General features: G+C 36.3%; 2 protein-coding genes across 2 annotated transcripts; one reads left to right on the top strand and one right to left on the bottom strand.

The window, feature by feature from the left end:
* Positions 1–2035: 2035 nt before the first annotated feature.
* On the bottom strand, positions 2036–7652 carry LOC137391104 (malonyl-CoA-acyl carrier protein transacylase, mitochondrial-like). Its single transcript, XM_068077464.1, has 6 exons — positions 7485–7652; positions 5248–5502; positions 5000–5087; positions 4287–4507; positions 3258–3436; positions 2036–2632 (listed from the first exon to the last, which is right to left on the bottom strand). Exons 1-6 carry the CDS (start codon positions 7641–7643, stop codon positions 2416–2418), a joined length of 1119 nt encoding a protein of 372 aa, XP_067933565.1. The 5' UTR covers positions 7644–7652; the 3' UTR covers positions 2036–2415.
* Positions 7653–16286: 8634 nt separating this feature from the next.
* On the top strand, positions 16287–22019 carry LOC137391302 (CDGSH iron-sulfur domain-containing protein 3, mitochondrial-like). Its single transcript, XM_068077732.1, has 3 exons — positions 16287–16440; positions 20804–20926; positions 21451–22019. The coding sequence occupies exons 1-3, from the start codon at positions 16360–16362 to the stop codon at positions 21640–21642; spliced, it is 396 nt and encodes a 131-aa protein (XP_067933833.1). The 5' UTR covers positions 16287–16359; the 3' UTR covers positions 21643–22019.
* Positions 22020–22082: the final 63 nt, after the last annotated feature.

The following is a 22082-nucleotide window of genomic DNA, read 5'->3' as shown; positions in this document are numbered from 1 at the left end:
TAAAAAGTAACAATCCATTTGTGTATAAGTACAAGTTGTATGTTAAAGTATAGGTGTAATAAAATTTATGCATCAGTAAGGGATGTGTCAATGTATAATAACATTTGTGATAACTTAACTGATGTAGCTCACCACAATGACCTCTTCGGCCTTTGCATCCCAGAGCTGTATTGGCAACCATGATTCATAATTTGTGTCACATGTTCAAAAAATATAGAGAGTAGAACTAATGTCTTTGGTCTGTAAACTTATGACATCATTCCATTAGGGTACTTGTCATTTGTAATATAATACATATTTGCTTTACTACGAATCTCACCTTAAATCACCTTAGTCGTTCTTGTTTGGTAAATGCCTTCAAGAAATTTCATAGTAATAATTTTCAGAATTAGCTATCATACATTATATCATGCACTTACATATTCATTGTAAGCTAAACACTGCAATGACTTGTATGAAAATATTTTCTTACACAAATAGCTAGTCAATCCATTTTTATAACAATATATATTATTTACCAATGAGATCAGTCTTCTATTGTTGCAACTGCACCATGCCTTTTTATGCTCAAATGAATTGCTGGCATCTACTTTGCTTTGTAAATATTTTGATGCCTTTCTGTGCAACAATTGATGACATGTATGTCTGCATAACTGGAGAAATTCTAAAAGTACTTAATACCTTAACTACTATCACGCCACTTGTACTTTTAAATGCACATAATTCTTATCGTAGCCAAGTTTGACTCGCCCTCTGCTGTAAGTATTACCTCCTCTCTCTTCATCCTTTTTATGCAATGTCGTTCCTCCCGCGTGTAAATAAATAAAAAAATATGTACAAAACAGACATTCCTACAATAGAAGTAATCCATTCCAAGAGCGTTTACATTTTACTTTAACATACATTTTGATAACATACTACATTGCTAACACATGATTAACATACTACATTGCTAACACATGGTTAACATACTACATATTTAACACATGGTTAACATACTACATATCTAACACATGGTTAACATACTACATAGCTAACACATGGTTAACATACTACATAGCTAACACATGATTAACATACTACATTGCTAACACATGATTAACATACTACATTGCTAACACATGATTAACATACTACATGGCTAACACATGATTAACATACTACATTGCTAACACATGATTAACATACTACATAGCTAACCCATGGTTAACATACTACATATCTAACACATGGTTAACATACTACATAGCTAACACATGGTTAACATACTACATTGCTAACACATGATTAACATACTACATTGCTAACACATGATTAACATACTACATGGCTAACACATGATTAACATACTACATTGCTAACACATGATTAACATACTACATTGCTAACACATGATTAACATACTACATAGCTAACACATGATTAACATACTACATTGCTAACACATGGTTAACATTCTACATAGCTAACCCATGGTTAACATACTACATATCTAACACATGGTTAACATACTACATAGCTAACACATGGTTAACATACTACATAGCTAACACATGATTAACATACTACATTGCTAACACATGATTAACATACTACATTGCTAACACATGATTAACATACTACATGGCTAACACATGATTAACATACTACATTGCTAACACATGATTAACATACTACATTGCTAACACATGATTAACATACTACATTGCTAACACATGATTAACATACTACATAGCTAACACAGGATTAACATACTACATTGCTAACACATGATTAACATACTACATTGCTAACACATGGTTAGCATTCTACATTGCTAACACATGGTTAACATACTACATTGCTAACACATGATTAACATACTACATTGCTAACACAGGATTAACATACTACATTGCTAACAAATGATTAACATACTACATAGCTAACACATGATTAACATACTACATTGCTAACACAAGATTAACATACTACATTGCTAACACAACACACTGTAGTCAAGTTTGAGAAGTAAACAAATAATGGCACATCAAAGTGTGGAAACAATAATTGTTGTATTTCAACTTTTGGTCAGCTATATCTCCATTATCAACTAACATGCAAAGCTAACAATCGTGAGTCTGCAGCTCCAAAACCAGCCGTTATGAAAGAGTATATCACTTGAATGTAGTTAACACAGTACATTAGCATTACAGTGAAGCTCTCTCGTCCGAACGAACTAGCGTTTCATTGATGAATATGCTTAAGCTCTGCCCAAATGAGCTACACTAGCTATCCTTTATTTTCCACCAGTGAATAGCGTCTTCAAACATAAGACACTGGTCCAGATTTTACGAGGCGGGTGCTTCCATCGGGTTTCTCAGCAGCTCATTCCCACCAGTACCACTCAAAGACAGGCCCTTATGTTAGCCACAGTTACACTTCGATAGCCTGGTACGATTGATAAGCCTTATTGTTGACCATTTTTAGGATAGTACCTAGCTGTCCCCCAGGCCCAACTTCATAGCTCTGGGGAAAAGGGGTGTCATGGCGTCTTTGATACACAGTGTGCATTATCTGCTCCCATTTTACAGGACTGTAAATTTGAGATATGAGGTGTTTCTTAATACTTCTCAGGTCAGTGTCGGCGCCCCTATAGAACATAGAAATTCTAGATTTTTCAAATGTGAAATGACAAAGAAGATGGAAATGCAAAGCATTTATAGATGCTGACAGTAAACTGACTACTGAACTATGTGACAATGTAGTTACTGACTAAATAGTAGGTATAAACGTATAAGTTGGATATAAATAAATGAGGCTGTTTAGCCAGGTATGATCATGTAGGAAGGATGATAGGCTCATTCTGATGATTTTTAGAACTTAGATGATTTCTAGGACTCTTAACTGCAGTGAAGTTAATTGTAACATTGTACCTATAGTATGACTACCCAGTAGTCTGACTACTTACAGTATGACTACTTACAGTACGACTACTTACAGTACGACTACTTACAGTACGACTACTTACAGTACGACTACTTACAGTACGACTAATTACAGTGCGCCTGCTTACAGTACGACTAGTTAATGTATGACTACTTACAGTACAAATAGTTACAATACGACTCTTTACAGTACGACTACTTACAGTATGGCTACTTAGTACTTACAGTACGACTACTTACAGTACGACTAGTTAATGTATGACTATTTACAGTACGACTACTTACAGTACGACGAAGTACAGCATGACTACGTGATGTATGACTACTTACGAATGAACATTAGAGTGGACAGGAACAACAGGCCTTTTGAATTCAGTTTGTAGAAGTTTGTCTTTAAATCTTATAGCAGCGGGACGCATTAGACGTGTGTGGAAAGCCCCACTAACTGGTAGAAACTTCACTCTCTTCAGACCAAACTCCTTCAAGTTTGTCTTGATGAAAGCGAGTGCCTACATGAATCCAAGACAGCAGGCATAGAAAATGTACAGCACACAGACTCACAACATATAGATAACAAGCTCTACTACAGCAATGGTAAAACCAGTGATGTGAGGGACAACCAGGTTTAATATGCAAATTTCAAAATCTTGAGAATCTTGCCATGATTTTAGTGACCTGAGAAGATCGATCGTCACAATCATCAGAACTACACTCTGATTCGAAGTCACTAAGGTCTAAATCTGATCCGTTGTCTTCGGATTCGTCCGTAATGTGGTTTACCATCTTACCTAAAGACTTTGAAGCGTTTTTTGAAAATAATCTTCAGGAACACCATATGACATAATATCAGCCATTGTTATGGCATATTCTAACGTTAAAAATGTCTTCAAAAAATAAAAAAAGTAATGTGTTTTTTAACTCCAAAGCTTTACGATTTTTTTTTAAACTTTAAGAGCGACACCATCGAAATAATTAATAACAGTACCACACTAATATTTTATAATCGAAGTAGTTCCCTGTTTAACTCCGTCTGATACTTTGACGGTAAAAAACGGTTTAGCGAAAATGCTGAGGCCGATGGGATTAATGTCGACCCGCCTGAATGAGAGAGAGTAAAATATAGGGGACATTAGCATCGCTTCACGTATAAAAGGCTTTTTCTCTCGAAAAATTCTGACGAGCTAGTCAAAAAATACCGCACCAACCTTTATTTGAAGGCCACCTATAATTAAATGCCACAATGGCCAAAACAAGCAAAAATGGCATCCAAATAGAGGTTTTACGGTTAACACTTGAGCTGCGCTGGCGATATGTTAGCATAAGTTCTAACTTGGCCATAGCTTAATCCCACAAACTCACTTCCGTATTTCCTCCGATGACCTTCACATCTGGAAAAAGATAGTTGGCGATCTCGCAGACAGGATGTTCTATCTGCTTCCTCACTTTACAATATTCAATTGCTGATTTCATAGCATAGTTCAGCTTAGACGAGTGACTGAGGAAGACAGTCATAAGAGCGGAGTCGGTCGCCTCCGCCTCTTCTTGCATCTCCTTCCCTCTGGATTCCACCAACTCAACAGCTGACCATATAAACCAGTACTGCTGACAGGTACTAACAGGTGATGTCATTATTGACCATCTAAGAGATACTCAGGTTTATTGGTAGTCAAAGTGGCTATGTAAGAATATTCTACATCGCAAACGTAGGTAAAGTAACCTATTATCTGTACAGAATGAGTTGATTAAATAAACAGCATGAAATATATATACCCATCTTGGCACAAAGATTGCTAATCGTCTTGTCATAGTTTCGACCATGCTAGATGGAACAGCCACAAGTAGTTTCTAGATATATGTATGACATGAACATCTCGTGACATCGTGATATACCGCACACAGATCCCTAACTACAGATCACCTACTATTATTACAATCAGGAAAAACTGACAATATATTGATTAGCAGTTTAGACTAGGTGATCGGGCACCATGAGAAAGAACATAACCTCCGAGGGCCAGAGGCAAGAGAGCAAGATTGCCTAAATTAAGAAAGTAACAGACAACTACACTTACCATCCTCAAAGCTTAGGGTTCCAGCAAACACATGAGCAGCATATTCGCCGACGCTGAAGCCTGCTGCTGCCACACAGGATTCCAAAGCCTACAGTGAGTACAATGTCAGCTCACTCAATAACCAAGCTGATCAGTCTAACTGAGCTTCATATTTTCGATAGCGCTGAAATGAACACTAAGAAAACAATAAACTTTAGAAGTTGTCTGATCACAGTTGGCCCGATGAAGTGAGCGGTAGTGACATTCACCTGGGGGCACGACTCCTGAAGTGACTGGAGGGCTGCAATAGAGGTAACAAGAGTAGCGACCTGACACTTGTCAGTTCTCATCAACTCATCACTCGGTCCCTCCAGGCAGAGTTTGAGCACATCATAGTTGACTATCTCCGAGGCAGTATCATACAAGCTCAAAGCATCTCTGCTAGCAACCAGCTTCTTACCCATACCAACAAACTGGGAGCCTTGGCCAGGGAAAAGTAGAACTGAGGTAGAGGAAGGGTCAACCTGTAAAGTGAACAACCAAAAATAAGAGAGAGACAGAAACACTGAACGAGTTGCACGTACTTGCAGTTTGGGATGTAATAAAAAGGTTCAGACGATCCAGATGTGACAGATTTAAATTTGAGCTATAACTGCTGTGCAGCTACTTGTTTAAGGGTTTTATGTACAGATTCCGTATACACAATAGAGTACACGATAGGGGATGCATAAAGCATTCAGATATCAGATACTAATCGTGTAGTTTTCTCTTGAATGAAGTATATGATTGCCGAGTTAAGTAGGGTCATAGATATATAAACCTATATATCTATGTTTATATATCTATGGGTAGGGTCCATTGTGTGTGTGTGTGTATTTTATTTCATCAATTAGTAGAAATATACCATTAAGCAAAATGAAGATATAGTTATAATATTGACTAAGTTAAACAAAACAAATGATAACTCAGTTCCTAATCGTTAAGGGATGATGAGGCCCACATGAGCAGTAGTACTGCAGCTAGTAGAGGCGCTGGGCCCAAAGGAATTGGTAAACTCAAACAGCAGGTCTGGATTAATTTAGGCTTAACAAATGACTTTTAATATTAACTCTAAAACTAGCAAATGCAGAGGTTTTGCGTAAGTCTCTTGGAAGACTGTTCCATTGTGATGGTACTCTGTAGTCGATTGTTTTTTGACCTGAAGCAGTATAAAATAATGGTAAAGGTAGATCGGTTTCTAAAAATCTGGTGTTATAGTGTGAATACTTCTGTTTTGTCATCACTTGAATCCAAGTTTGAATGAGCTATCAAAAGAATTTTACCCTGGTAAAGTTTATTAACAGGCAACACAAACAGCTGAACAAACAGGGACGGAGATGAAGTCAGTGGCGGTTTATTAAATATTATGCGCATTAGACGTTTTTGTGATATTAGTATTTAAAAAAACAAAATGGAGCATTTCCACATGACTCCAGACAGTAACTAATTTTGGAGTTAACATCATTCATGAATAAATTAATGTACATCGATGCAACATTAAAGCCACAGATTGTTATAAATATATTTGTTTTCAGACTGCGATAATCGACCGCTTATTTACAACAAATGCATTCCCTTTATGATAAAAATGTATTATCGTATTCCTTTGCTAATGATCGATCGAGGTGTCAGTCACATATCGCTGAAAATAGCATGCAGGAGATACTCCAAATTTAAAGATACGTGTAGGACAAAACAAACGCTTATTGCATACACCAAATAATGATAGGTCTTTTTTGATATTTTGAATGCTTCGCTTGAGATGCTTCTTCATGCAAATTGGTGGGAACTGGAAAAGCCCTATTGTGTTGATGATATCAGAGGGCCTCAACAAAACCCTCATACAAACCATAGTATAAGGCTTGTAAGAACCAATATGTCAACCGATCTTTCAGGAAGCCTTATGCAATACAATCTGAAGGTATTAGGTAGGCAGAGCAACTAAATAAAAGCTTTTGGGGCGGGCACATCCGAACTTAAGTTTAAAATGAGCAACTACGCGGGTTTCAGTAGAACTCAAAAGAGTAATGCTGCTCTAGCTATTTCTTGCTTTATTGTCATTCAAGTTTCATTTGTACAGATTGTACAAGATTTGTACAAGATTGAATCAACCACTTGTGAAGCAATAGAGTGAGCATTGTATTTGCTAACGAATCGGTTGTCCAATCATAATTGAGCTTCTGTTAAAAGCTTTTCAGAGCTGTTCACGTCAGCTGCTTATCCCGATCGAGGATTCAACTTGGTCGCTATGTGACAACCTCTTATCGCTACACAAAGGACCTAAAAACATCGCTTAGTCAACATCAACTGGCTAATAACTCAAGTCAGCATTGGTAGTTCGATCCGGCAAGTACAGCTGTTTAAAAATTTTGTAACATTCTCCTGCGAGCAATAATTGGAATAGAAAGAGAGATGACTCTATTCATACAGTCAAGATTACTGAATCTAATCCTTGATCTGAACTCACATTTGGCCTGAAGGACTTCCTAGTCTGATCGCGAGTGTTGAATGTGGAGGATCCTGTGGCTAAATCTGAGGGAAATCGAACACCTCCCTCCGCATGGTTCTCACTGCAGAGTCTTCTGGCTACAGTGCTGAGGCCACACACCCTCTTAGACCAAAACATTTGCAAGCACCGCTCTATAAATAGCCATTATAAGAATCACAAACCACAAACTTATGGCAACTGTTCAACTTAATTCTGATTTACGAAAGACCTTTTAATGTTGAGAGAAAACCATGCCAACTATCAAAGTGTACATTTAGTATTTAGTAAGTCATGCATTTCTGCTGTAGCATATACCTGTGTACAACAGTGACAAATGATATTCTATGTGAACAATGCAAAAACACTCTGATCAAAGGTATTTTTCTGTGAGCAGCTGCATTTTGGCCAGTTAGATGCTTATATCATGATGCCATGTATACAGAATGCCAGGTTTTTACTTGTTAAACGAATAGCACTACCATTGAGTTCATGCAACCAGGTCTGCACTTTCCATTTTAGATTGTCTGACTGCAGCTAGGTTTTCTAGAACATTTATGCATATGTAACTTTGTAACTTAACAATTTTACCCCTCACCCTTTACAACTGCGCACCTCTCATTTTTAGCATGCAAAATATTGTTTTTAGTTTAGTTTTACGAAAGCAGATTTTCCTAATTTGCACATAATACATGTATACAAGTATCTACTGTTTAAATTATATAATCGCAACTTTCTCCTTATTTTGTATACAAATCAAGTACATCAGTGTAGCTTTTATTTTTCGCAAGATTCATCTTTTTCTGTAGATAAGCAATGCACACAATTTCAATTCATTATTTATTACAAGATTATTTTTATTTGCTTCATGTAACACTGTGACAATGACCAAGAAAACATTTGCTCGATGAAGTTTTAGTTTTAACCTCAAAATTATTCTTTGTCAGGTTAATGTAGCTGCAGTTTCACATAAGATATGCGAGGTAGATTTGGGCATCACAAAATATAGGTCCAGACAAAACAGTCAGTTTGGTGGCTGGCTATAAAATTTAGATTGCTGGTTTGTCGCTCATCGACGGCTACTTCTCAACTTCTCGTACACAATGGCTTGTTTTATGTCAATAGCAAGTGGTACCTACTTGTCATAAATGTTTACTCCTGATTTACTGAGAGGGTATTTACTGCCAGAAAAAAACAAGTACTGAAGATGTAAACAATAAGAAGAAACGTGCATTTGTTCTCCATAGCATACCTGATTTGCTAACATCAGATGTGAAATGCAATGCTTCCTGTGACTTCCAACTATTCACAAGGAATATAGAGTTAGGAATACCATAGTAATCAAATCTATATTCAACACTTTTGACCACCGTTGTAGTCCCTATAAAATGGCTTCACATTGGTAGAACCTGATGTGAACAAAGCCCCATGCTACAGTACTTGCATGGTAAAAATTTTTAAAGTTCAGCCTGTCACATGCCGACAGGTGAAAACAACTCTCAGACCAAAAGTAGGAGCTTAGCATAGCCGTGTACAAACTGTTGGTGATTTGAATGTTATATTTTAAACAAGTCCCATTTGTAGTGATCTGTGCTAGTTTTTATTTGATTTGGTCAAATAAAAGCGACCTGTGTTTTGATTTGAAAAAAACTAAAATGATTTAAGATTTAAATTTGATAAACAAATCATTTTAGGCATTATCATATGCAAATCTTTTGGATAATCATTGATTGGTTAGACAATGAAAGTGCATGTATGTGTTAACCCAAACAGCTTATCCCTTGTGAAATTACCATCAGAGACAATTCAGGTAATATAATGATCGTATGAAAAGGCCAGCATCATATTAGCTACCCTGCTGGGTCAATGATATTTTCAAGTAGGAGGACAATTCAGCAAAATGGCAGACAGTAGTGGTATGAAAATTACATCTCTTACTTTAACCACTGAACATGATTACCTTTTGCCAATTTGGACATCATTGTTTTTATATAACGTCTCGGTAATTTGCAATTTGCAGCTACTTGACTCAATGATAATAGTGGAACTAATTGTAATACAAATCATTGTCATTTATAATGGTACAATAATAATTTATAGGTCATTATTATATGACTTTAAGGGTTATTATATTTAGAACAAAAGAATAATATAAATATTATATATGATATAAAATAGGCCAAACCAAATGTTAAATGCAAACTAAGCTTGCTCTCAGAGTATTCCCGATCCCAGCAAAGTCTGCTTCAATAGAGGAAATTTACTAAAAGCGGTTTTATAATGCGCGGTTTTTAATTTTTAAAAACTTGTTTTTAAAAATTAATGGCAGCAACAGTGATATAATAAAAATTTGAACGGTTTTTACCATGCTAATGGCAATAACTTTTGTTTATTTTTGATATTTTACATTCAGCATACTGTTGTTTTGCATCGAAATGCTTAAAATAAACCCCACACACTCATGGATATAATGCAAGGAAAGAAACAATTTATTGGCCATCTACTTGTTAGTATTACTTGAATGTAGCACAATATCTCATATCATCACTTGATCAATCGCAAAAAAATACAGTCAAACATGGATAACTCAAACTTCACAGGATCGAGCGAAAGTGTTCGAATTATCAGAGCGTTCAAGTTATCAGAGCACTGTCACAAGTCCATGTATTTACTTATTTATTAGTAGATACATGTACATATACAAACTATAATATAAATCAAAAGCACAAATGGATTGTTTCAAATTAAAAATTTTTAAAGTAAAGTTTACAACGTTTTTATCAAAAAGTATAGAGATTTTTCTATCACTTGAGATTGGTTTGTTGTATAGGTGATGTTATTGCCAGGACGTTTTTTAGATAGACATTGGCAAACTTGATCGTTGTTGAAATGCTCAAAAGAAAAGACATCTTTTTCTTTTGAGCGTTTTACCCACGATCAAATTTGCCGATTTTTCTTGAAGTTTATGCAAAGATTACCTCACTTTACCTGGGATTCGTTAAGAGCAACACTCCGAGGCAGTTCAATTAGAAGTTTTACGAGGTTTTACGGTACATTCTATATCACTCACGCTTTTTGAATAGATACTTATTGAATGTACACACGTATTCTGTGTTTAAGTCAAACGATGAATAGTTTTTTTTAGCTAAGACAACGTATACGTTTAATCACAACAATTTTTAAGACGTTTTAAACATTCAACATTCCGACGTTGATTCAACACGGAATCAACGTCGGAAAACTATTCATCGTTTGACCTAAACACAGAATACATGTACGTTCAATAAGTATCCATTCAAAAAGCGTGAGTAATAGAGTGATATACAATGTACCGTAAAACCTCGTAAAACTTCTAATTGAACTGCCTTGGAGTGTTGCTCTTAACAAATACCACTTTCCTTGCTTCCGAAGGGCGATCGCTAAGCGGATGTTTGGTATAAATCAAATTTCACCAAACCTTTAGAAAAGTCGTTGACAAAAATATTTTGCCGATGGTGGTAATAACGACGCTTATGAATTACGAAAAGTTGAGGTTTACCTCTATGGCTTGGAATAAATTGATTTTCTAAAGCGATAACAACCGTTTCGGTAGTCGTTTGGCAAAAAACAGTTCGAGTTAACAGTGTTGAGTTCGAGTTATCTATAGCAATTAATCATTACGTGGGAACGGACCAAAGAAACCGTTCGAGTTAACCATGTGTTCGAGCTATCCGTGGGAGAGTTATCCATGTTTGACGGTACATCACTATAACTTTACATCTTATATATTTCTTTACCCAATAATTTGTCAAATGCTTTCAAGCCATTATTGAGTGATTTGAAATTGAAAACATGCGCATCAGGCGAGTGATTTGGTTAATTAGATGTCATTTGACAGGTGATTCAATTTCAATCAGGTAAGTTTGTAACTGCTTCGCTTGTAAATAAAAAAAGCAATTTGTACACAGCTCAGCTTAGATGCCAAACATTGCATTGTTGACAGCCACACTTTGAATATCAGAGAATACATAATCCGGGATCAAAATGGACTCTCAAAGTAATAAGTGATTTAACCAATGGAACAAATCTACTTAATCATCACAGGGAGGTCACACTTAATTGAATTGATGTAGACTACATGTCTGATTTTATTGAAGTTGTGAAGCTAGAAAACGAAACTGCAGGATCAATCATTGAGATACGTAAGGTTATATTTCCTAGACATGGAATACCTCTTTGTGTACAAAGTGGCAATGCAAACAATGAGTTTTACCCTTTGAACCCTAATGACCTGTATCCCGGCATTGCGTAAGGTGAGTCAGGAACTCTAATAGCCGCAATACTGGCATTCACATGGCTCTGTTTACAAATGCTGTTTCTAAGTAACAGAGTAAACCAATCAAATTAGTTCTTGCACAAGACATTAAACCGGAAATTTCACTTACGTTTTTAACCATTTGCGAGTATTATTATCTACTTCCTACGTTATAATAACAAATTTTAATGGAACGATAAAAAAATTGATACGACTCGATTGTTGGTAGGTTATAGATGATTGCGATGCAGATGAAGAATTATATGATACCAACTATAATTTTTCAGATTATTTTGAGTCATGAAAAGATAATGATTGAGTGCTCAATGAATATGACGCTAAGTACTGTAAAGATTTTGACAAGTTTTTAAAATCGTACAAATTTTTATGTTTTAGTCAAGGAACTGTTAAACACTTTTGTTCTCTTTGGTGATATTTGCTGTTTGTTGCCAGACTTTTTCACTAGTGCTTTACCAAATATCATTGCATTATGAGCACATTTAGCTACCTTTAATAAAATTTTAAAAACTTCTGATCGTTGGCCAAATTGCCCAGGGATACTGACACACATTGATATGAATGGCCAGGGTTTAAAGGGTAAAGAGATTCGCAGAAGAGTAGTTGTTTGATTATACTACATCATCACCCAATCATGCCAGAATTGACGGCAAGCAGAACCAGCAGTGGGAATAGTAAAACATATCTACAAGACAGCTGCAGATTCCTGGAAGGCTTTATTAAAATAGATAGCGCATCCCAATAGGCACTTTTGTAGTCCTGGTGATAGGTTGTTTTTCACAAAGCTGAGAACTTCGTTCCTTAACCAACAGAAGTATTTCCCAAAGGTGCAATTAGAAGATACTGCTTTAGCTAAAGAAGAAAGGCAATGAAGAATTGCAACTTCATACAACAAGAAAGGCAGAGATCTCAATGAACTTGAAGGTTGGCTTGCAACAAAATTCACATTCCTGTTATTTGATATGAAAAGATTCACCATGTCTTACTCTTTTGTGCAGTAGGTGCAAAATATGTGGAAATGTGATAACAAGCTCTTAAAAGCTAAAAAACGAACAGAAAATCGCAGCCACACGAGACCGCCGGAGTTTGGATTCCCTTTCCAAAACGGCTCAAATGTGATGTAGTTGTGAGAGATGGTTTCTGTTTACACTTTCTTGCAACCTTATTCGTCGAAATATTTTCACAAATATACTTCACGCATTCAATAAAACTATGTCTATTGTTCTTACGTGTCTGTTTTATCGTCATTGTAATGCTGTCACTTTTAGCACTGATATCTTATAACTTACCGTAAAAAATCGTTAAACTTTTTAACCTTAGCTCGAAGGAGTACATATCATTGTCTGATAATCATGACGAGCCTGTTGGTTACCCGTGATAATCGAAAAGTGCTGCAAAAATTATTTGCGAAGTACTGGGTCACATGATCAGAGAACGACTTGACGATTGAACAACGCCGAACCAAAACTGTAAAGTAGCGAGCATCTAGATTTGATCAGGGGTCTTCAGTAAAACCCGAAGTGTTTGTCATAAACTAGAACTACGATAAGTTTTATATTGAGCTTTGTATTGGCCTTTCAATTCACGTGAGAACATACGTGACAAGACGATAACCAAATTCTGTGACTACGTCATCGAAATAAAGAGATTCTAACCTACGGCGGCTTTTCGTTTTTGAGCTTTTAAGAGCTTGTAATCACATTTTCACATGTTTGGCACTTACAACACAATAGAGTAAGACATGGTGAATCTTTTGATACCAAATAACTGTAATGTGAATTTTGTTGCAAGTCAACCTTTAAGCATGGTCGGTCAGTACTGCCACAAATGGTAAATGATCGAGCTCAAATATGGAGGCCAGCAACAGTCTCAGAGCCACTACCTAACAGGTCTTACTTGTGAGGATGAACTGAATGGCTACTCTAAAACACAAAACTAGAGAATGGAACATCGTGTAGAAAAGAAGTATGCATGGATACATCAAGGAAAACTAGATCTGAACAAAGCATCATGCCTAAAAACGTAGTTCAGCCTTACGAACAGGATTCTCCAAAGATGAATAACTCTGAACGTCTTATCTGGAAATCATCCCATCTGGAGGACTATGTGCAGTAGCCAACAACTCCATAGTGGGGATATGTCTCTGGAGTCATATTCCTCAAACATTAGGTGCGATGACCATGTATATAGCATTTTACAAGCTGCATGATGATAATCATATTATCATGCATAGATATTGATATCTGATGTAGCGATTCAATAGGTTTCAGTTTTCTAGCTTGCTTGCCGTGGACCCAAAACCACTGGTTGGTTACCCTGTTTCTGCAGTAGAATGCTCTTGCGCTAAGGCTAGCTTTTCAAAGTATGTCTTCCAGGAGCTGGGACAGATATGTTGTAATTATTATTGCGCTATGTAAGTTGTGAAATATTAGTCAGATTGGTTGAAGATTTCTGGTAGACAAGGTGTATGATTTTTCTGTACTGTGGAATATTATCTTTTTTTACTAAATTGGTAGTACTAAAAGAAGTGAACGAGGGAAACGTAACATTAGTATTCTTATGGCATTTGTGACAAGAATAGAAGTTGATTATATTTCCCCTGCTGCCTTATTGTTAGATCATTGCTACTGAATCCTTAGAATGAACTCGTAAGGCAATCAGATTAAATAATCACTTTAGTAATAGGATTCAATAACTAAAGTGCAAAATAATTGCCTGCCCCTGACCCAAGCGAATTCCATTTCAATATTCACATATTAATCACATTAATTTGGAGGATAGTTTTGTCTAGCAGGTTTTTAAAAAGATATGTGCAGAACGATAGCGATTCAAGACTCATGTTTTGAGACTTTTTATGAAAGGCTCAAAACTTGGGCGTTTCATAAAAAGCCTGAATTCTGTACCTCTACATCCACAACATAATCTACTTGGAAAGCAGACCTGCCAACCCAAGAGTGGGGCAATGCGTGAGATTTGGTTTTGGGGCAATTGATGTATCAATGATAGTATATATAAAATTGTGGAAATTGGGGCAAAAATCTCACGCATTTTCATTTTTTCTTTGGGGTGATTGCGTGAGTCTCACGCCCAATGCGTGAGAGTTGGCAGGTATGTTGGAAAGGTTAGTTGGATGCTTGGGTAGCCATCAGTCTATATACTTCACAAGTGTCCTTTAGCGGGATATTGCCGAAGCCGAGCCGTAGTCTACACACACAAAAAAACAACAAAGGTCCACGTAGTTATGAGCAAAAACAAAAGTATCCACCCAAATATCTCACCAATCCGATGAGCAACACACACAAAAACTAAACCAATCGACAGAGCCACCCATCATGTCAAAATATTCCAAGTTTCAAGTCATGTCTTGCGCAACTCACCTTATGGTTTTTCAAAACTTGTCCCAAAGTCCCTATTAATTTGAGACTGTCCAATTGCTGTATTAGAAATGGTCGCCGCTAGCCTAGTCTAACGTCCTAATTCAACATTAATTCAAATTAATAGGGACTTTGGGACAAGTTTTGAGAAACCATAAGGTGAGTTGTGCAAGACATGACTTGAAACTTGGAATATTTTGACATGATGGGTGGCTCTGTCGATTGGTTTAGTTTTTGTGTGTGTTACTCATCGGATTGGTGAGATATTTGGGTGGATACTTTTGTTTTTGCTCATAACTACGTGGACCTTTGTTGTTTTTTTGTGTGTGTAGACTACGGCCTGGCCTCGGCAATATCCCGCTAAAGAACACCTGTGATATACTTTACGTGTAGGTAAGTATGCAACTACAATAGTTTCACATTTAGATTGTTCATAATATCTGAACCAACACCTGGTAAACATAAGGTCTGACAGACGTTATTGCAACAATCCTAGCTCCTCTACGACCCAGGCCCAGCGAATCTGACATTCATTTATTAAGCTTCCTTGAAAGAATTAAAACTTGCCACCAATGCAGCTCTAGAAATAGTGGGTAAATGTAAAAAAGAAACTGATAAATAATTACACAGCTAAAAGTAAACGTATATCGATTAAAATAAATAAATGTATTAATTTCGCGTAGGTTCATCTTTATTCAAATTCCAATAAACGCAAATAAACGCGAATTAGAGAACTACCCGTTCGTTCAATATAGCTCTATTTGCACGCTACAATAATTATTGTGAACTTCGGCAAGGACGGGATTTTTTAATCAATCAGGGATTTACATTACATTTACTGATTCTATTCGTCGAAATGTCAGTTTGGTTTAGCTGATTCGTTAAATTCAATAGCTTGAAATAAAAAAAAAGGTCGGGCACCCGTGTAGCCTAATATAGACAGCATGACGACAGTATTACGATATACACTCGGACTAAAACCTAACATAATCATGATATAAGGAATGCGACTTGCATTCATTCACATAGGCGATGCTGTTGACTCTCAGACTAGAATGTGCACTACTGTATTATATTTCGCAACCGCTACGTTGTACTGAAAGTTCCTGCTCCGTCCCGTTAGTTCATCCGGAACTATTATTTCGGCATATTTTAGCCCGGTAACAACATCATGGCTTCGTCAGTGAGAAATGTTTTCTACAAACAGCTCTTCACAATAAAGTCTATGGGCTCTTCAAGTTTGCCCAAACAGGTATTTCAAAACGAAGTCCAGTAATACCTTGTATGGTTTTGTCTTTAACTAACGTAATATATATATTTTGTTGTTAATTATGTATAGCTTGTCGATGCGGTATTAATTGGTTTTGCCTTCATCATGTCATTTTAGAATATTTTATTGGCTTTGTTTTACTGTATGGTATTGCCTGTCATGTATTTCGTAAGCTAGTCTGAACAATTTTAGTGATAGCTTGAAGTATTCTACGTAGTCGTGCAGTGTTACCAATCTATTATACAGAAATACAGCATGAACAATTACTAAAAAACCTACTTTGCGAGATAGAACATTAATTCACGGTCATTCATATAGCCAGAACGCTAATTCTATACTGTTAATCGAATGAGACACTCGCCTTTCGCTTTCGTGTTCCAGTGTTTGGAGGATTCAAAGGTTAATACGTAAGTCTGAAGTTTCGTTAACTCATACAGGTGTAGGACAGACTCCAGTGACCAGTAGGCTAAAGAAAATGTACAAAATTATCATTTTTTGATTCATTCAAAAGTTCTGGTACAATTGTTAAGCATCAGTCAGTCTATCAGTTTGGAACTTATAAAGACTTTAGGCCTAAGACTTACAGCGCAATGCTAATAAGCCTTACTGGGAGCTATCACAAAAAGACTTTAAAAGTCATAACTTGGGTTTGATTCGAATAGTACTGTAGCCTATACTGCAAGATTTTTATTTGACAGCAGATAAAGAGCTTTGTGATCAAACTTCATTTTATCGAATGATGTGGTTTGAGATAGACATATATACCATTTAGTCATGTGTCTAATAGTGCATATTTGACAATGGCCTCATAAGTAAAAATATCCATTAAAACTTAATGACATGCAGTTATACTGTGAAAAAGTCAATCGTGGTCACAATCAGTAATATTGTGGCTACCACAGATTTCAAATATTTTATTTAGATTTCGGTCGTACAGAATTTTACCATGTTTAAGACAGTTATTGTAAGTCTATTGTTAATTTGTGTGTCTTTGGTGCTTCACCAATTTTATGATGTAGCAAAGATTCCAAAAAGGAATATTGAAAATCAGCTAGCAATAAAACAGGATAATAATTGTTATTCTCTTTATCAAGTCAGTTATTTCACTAGCTTTAAAGGTTGACTTGAAAGGTATCAAAAGACTCACCATGTCTTACTCTGATGTGTTGTAGGTGCAAAATATATGGAAACGTGATTACAAGCTCTTAAAAGCTCAAAACCGAACAGTTAGTCGCAGTCATCATGAAGACGCCATAGATTAGAATCCCTTTTTAAAACGGCTCAAATGGGATGTAGTTGAACACGATGGCTTCTGTTTACACTCTCATGCAACCTCATTTGTCGAAATATTTTCGCAAATATACTTCACGCATTTAATAAAACCGTGTATATTGTCCTTATGCGTCTATTTCAGCATCATTGTAATGCTGTCACTTTGAGCACTGATGTATCAAAACCTACCGTATGAATTTCTTTATTTTTTTAATCATAGCTCGAAGGAGTGCATATCATTCTCTAATAAACATGACGATCATCTGTATTGGTCGAAAAATGCTGCAGAAATTTTGCGTGCCATTTGGTAGGAAGTATGGGTCACATGATCAGATTACGGCTAAATGATTAGACCAAACTGAAGCGAAACTGTGAAGTAGCGAGCATCTATATTTGATAAGGGCTTTCCGGTAAAAATTGAAGTGGTGGTCATAAACTAGTGCTACGAAAAGTTTTATATTTTGCCTTTTATTAGCCTTTCATTTCACGTGATAACATCATGTGTCAAAAAATAACCAGGCCAAGTTGAGTACGTCGTCGAAATAAAGAGATTCCAAACTACGGCGTTTTTGTGATAGCTGCGATTAACTGTTCGTTTTTAGCTTTTAAGAGCTTGTAATCACATTTCCACATATTTTGCACCTACAACACAGCAGAGTAAGACATGGTGAATCTTTTGATACCAAATAACTGTAATGTGAATTTTGTTGCAAGACAACCTTTAAGCTTGAATGTAACCTGAAGGTCATTATTTGAAAATTAGAGCATGATGCAAGGTTTTCAGTCAGCAGAACAAATTTAGCTAAGTCATCAGTTAGAAGAACAGTTCAGGTGTCAGATAGAGTTTCACACAGGTCAAGGGAACAATGGTTGTGTGCCAAGCCGAGCTTGAACACACTATGGCTAGCATGGGTAAGTTCTGCTGACCAAATCTGGCAGCGACTAGGTTTGGATTTTTGGCTTGTAGCCAATAATAGGCAGAGTTTTATGCTGCATCACCAGTGCCTTTACAATGCCAGAACCACGAGAAGGTATTATGGCAATACAATGAGACCTGCTTATTTACAAACTGACCATTTAGAAATTGGTTACCATGTTAATGGCATCAGCTGACCTATTTGTAAGAGTCACATTGTTGCATGGGACACCTTGGAAGGGACTATATTATATAGAGCTTCTGTAATACCGTAGGAATTCATGTTTCATGCACATCTAGTGGAAATTTTAGTTTTATTTGCTTGTCACACTTGACATGATCCACAGGATAGTCTCCATGTATTTCATAGTGCTTTTGGTCAAACTCTGATCTCAGGCGTATGTTAGTTTCAGCTGTTGGAAATGTTTAGGTCTTTTATTTCCAGTGTTTTAACTGCTTGTAGCAATGTGAATAACACAAATTTGTTGTTTTAATTCCACATTTCTTACACCGCAAACATAAGTGTAATTAATATTTATCTGTTTGATTGCAACTTAATGCTAAGGAAGGAAAATACTACTGACCTCACTAAAAGCTAAGAATTAAAGTGTCCTAAAAATGTTTATTTACTACAAATAACAAAGACTTGTTCTAGTTTTCTTTGTGAAATACAAGCTATCGTATGTTGGTCTTTATGACACATACTGAGTTCTCAGTCTATATGCTTATACTAAGCGTATCAAATTTGTTCTGGTATTGAATGATTCCCGGTGGGTACCTACTGAAATTAAAACTTGGCCGGTGAGCTGAACAAGAATCAGGTAGATGCTGCAGGTGATATTCAGAAGTGCCGGCAATAAGCTGCTAGTAACTGACTATCAATACTGTAGATAGCCTACTTACGACTCGGCTAGTGCAAAAACCTCTTGTATATTTATAAGTACTGTACATATTTATAGGTACATAATTATAAGTACATATTTATAAGTAGGCATATACTGCTTATTTTTCATAAGCTCTTCATAATAGAAATCTCCACTTACCTACTGAAGTTGATTCGTGTTTTTTGTGTGAAACGAACTGATATTTCCATTCATGTTGTATCAACTTCTTGGTCTGATCATATCATGGATCAGCAAGCTCAGCTATGACTTGTAGTTTATGCTTGGTTTGTATAAAACGTTGTTGATATCCTGTTCACCAATTTGAATTTATTTACATATTTCTTAAGAACCATGTGATAATTAGTTTATTGGATGATGTAGACTAGATATATTATTGGAGACCATTTATGTCATTGCATGATGGTCATTGCAGGGTTTCTCCCTTGCTTGGTTATCTTTTTAATGGGAAGGAAAGTGCTGTGACTAGATAATGCAGCTAAAATAATTTAGGTGAAAGGCCTACACCTATTTAACATAATTTGCAACATAACAAACTGGTCTCGCTAGCAATGTTTGCAGCGGGCCTCAAGCCTGTATCCTTGTTGTAGAGATCATTACCGTTAAACCTTGACATGGCTGGAGTGACAACGGAAGCTAGACTGTTTGAACTACAAGTCATTTCATTTTTATGCATTTGTGACTGTACTTCCTGAGATATGGGCTCTTAAAGTTGGCTGATCTCAGTAGCTTTCAGACAACTAAATAAAGAGAGTCATGTTTTTCCAATCTGAGTCATCCATTGTCCTGTTAGTTGTCATCTAGCCAGTTTTAGGACTAAAATGCTGTGTTAGCCTAGTTGGTTGTGTAGAAATAAATAGTTAATGTAAATTAAAAATTAATTACGCTAAGCTTACAATATAAAATTAAAATTGTTCAGAGTGGACTATTTCTTACTATCCTTTGAGGCTAGACGCCAAGATACTACATGTACACTATGTGTAGACTAGTTTAGGCTGCCTTGCTGAAGAGCACCAACTGACGCCTGTCACATTTTGTCATATTTCCTCATATTAAGAGTTGAGTGAATGTGACACAATTTTGCTTTTCATCGCGTTTCATACCAGGATTCTTATAAGTTTGATCTCTGTGTTCATGCTTACTGATGCAATGTCTGCATATTAGCTTAGCTCGTCTTTATTAGCTTATCTATTGTCCACATCTACGGCATATTCATAGGCCTGTTGGATTCACATGGCTATCTTCCTTTACGCAGATACCAAGACTATATTCATCAGAGGCACCTAAAGCTGAAATCTACAAGAGATGGCCATCTAGGGTCAAGGTTACCCAAGGAAAAACATACGCATGGTGTGCCTGCGGTCGCAGTCAGAAACAAGTAGGTTGGCGAGCGTTATAAACCATTGCTGTCGATCGTAAGCTGTATTTTCTAGAAATGGCTTTTAGGTAATAGATAGTCTGTCTGTCAATTCTTATAGATGTGTTCTAAACCTGCATTCCGCAAATGCTACTATTTGGTAGACTATGCTACCTTATTCTAGATTGATTGATTGATACATAAACTATTGATTGATGAATTGATAGAACGTTTGTATTTGACTTTGTGAATGTCTAAGCTATGAGGTCCGTCCGTTTATTATGGTTTAAATCATCTTTTATGTCAACATTTCCTTGTTTAGTGTTCATCCCCTTCAGGTAACTCACTGAAACACTTTATCAGACTCCAAATGTTTAACTTCTACCCAGTCCGCTCTAGGATTAAAGATCTCGTTGATAGTTATACTTTTGACTGGCCAGATGCCTTGCAGTGTGGGCTAATTAAATATCCTTAGATTATGAATTAATAAAATTATAAAACACAAAATTATAAATACTAATTCATTTAGCTTCTCATTTTTACAGCCCTTCTGTGATGGCGCTCACAAATATGATAAAGTGACAGGAGAAAAGATGGCCTCACCGTATCCTATCGAGCCTCTAAAGTACACAGCGGACAAAGACAAAGCCTATCAATTCTGCAACTGCAAGCAGACATCTAATAAGCCATTCTGTGACGGAACCCACATGTGGTTGTTCATCACTGGACAGAAATAGTACCGTACTTTAGGCAATCGTGACTTTGTGTTCGACATTGTGTCAACTTGTTGTATTTAGTTTAGCTTGTCTCATCTAACAAGAAATACTTTGCAGTGGTTCTTGATACGTTAACATTGCTCTTTGAAAAAGGGATCAGTGAAAGCAGCTTAATTTCCTGTTTAGCTATATCTTCAAGGTCTTGGTGATAAATATTTGCATTTGAGTGTAAACAAATGCATCATTGATGTATAACTTTCACTTGATTTTTGCTGCCTGATATTTCACCAGATTCCTCATGCTGAGGTGCAGCTCTTCCTCATATGCCATTTTGGCTAATGACAGATTCTATAATTCGTCTTTCGACTGATCAAAAATTACAACTATGATTCAGATTAGATGTTAGATGACTTGCAACTGCAGGTCGTATTGCTGGTATTCTGTTCTCTCTGCAACTTTGC

Source organism: Watersipora subatra, chromosome 3 (genome assembly GCF_963576615.1).
Source record: "Watersipora subatra chromosome 3, tzWatSuba1.1, whole genome shotgun sequence".
Taxonomy (NCBI): domain Eukaryota; kingdom Metazoa; phylum Bryozoa; class Gymnolaemata; order Cheilostomatida; family Watersiporidae; genus Watersipora; species Watersipora subatra.
Note: the sequence above shows the minus strand (reverse complement) of the source record. Positions and strands in the feature narration are given on the sequence as shown.

Bases quoted from the DNA above. Each gene is read 5' to 3' on its own strand.
- LOC137391104 (XM_068077464.1), bottom strand. From the start codon at position 7,643: ATGTTTTGGTCTAAGAGGGTGTGTGGCCTCAGCACTGTAGCCAGAAGA. The intron at 4,508-4,999 runs GTAAGTGTAGTT...TTATATGGTCAG, and splicing joins AACCCTAAGCTTTGAGGATG to CTGTTGAGTTGGTGGAATCC. The intron at 2,633-3,257 runs GTAAGTAGTCAT...TATGTTCTATAG, and splicing joins GTCCACTCTAATGTTCATTC to GGGCGCCGACACTGACCTGA.
- LOC137391302 (XM_068077732.1), top strand. From the start codon at position 16,360: ATGGCTTCGTCAGTGAGAAATGTTTTCTACAAACAGCTCTTCACAATA. The intron at 16,441-20,803 runs GTATTTCAAAAC...TCCTTTACGCAG, and splicing joins CTTCAAGTTTGCCCAAACAG to ATACCAAGACTATATTCATC. The intron at 20,927-21,450 runs GTAGGTTGGCGA...TCATTTTTACAG, and splicing joins GCGGTCGCAGTCAGAAACAA to CCCTTCTGTGATGGCGCTCA.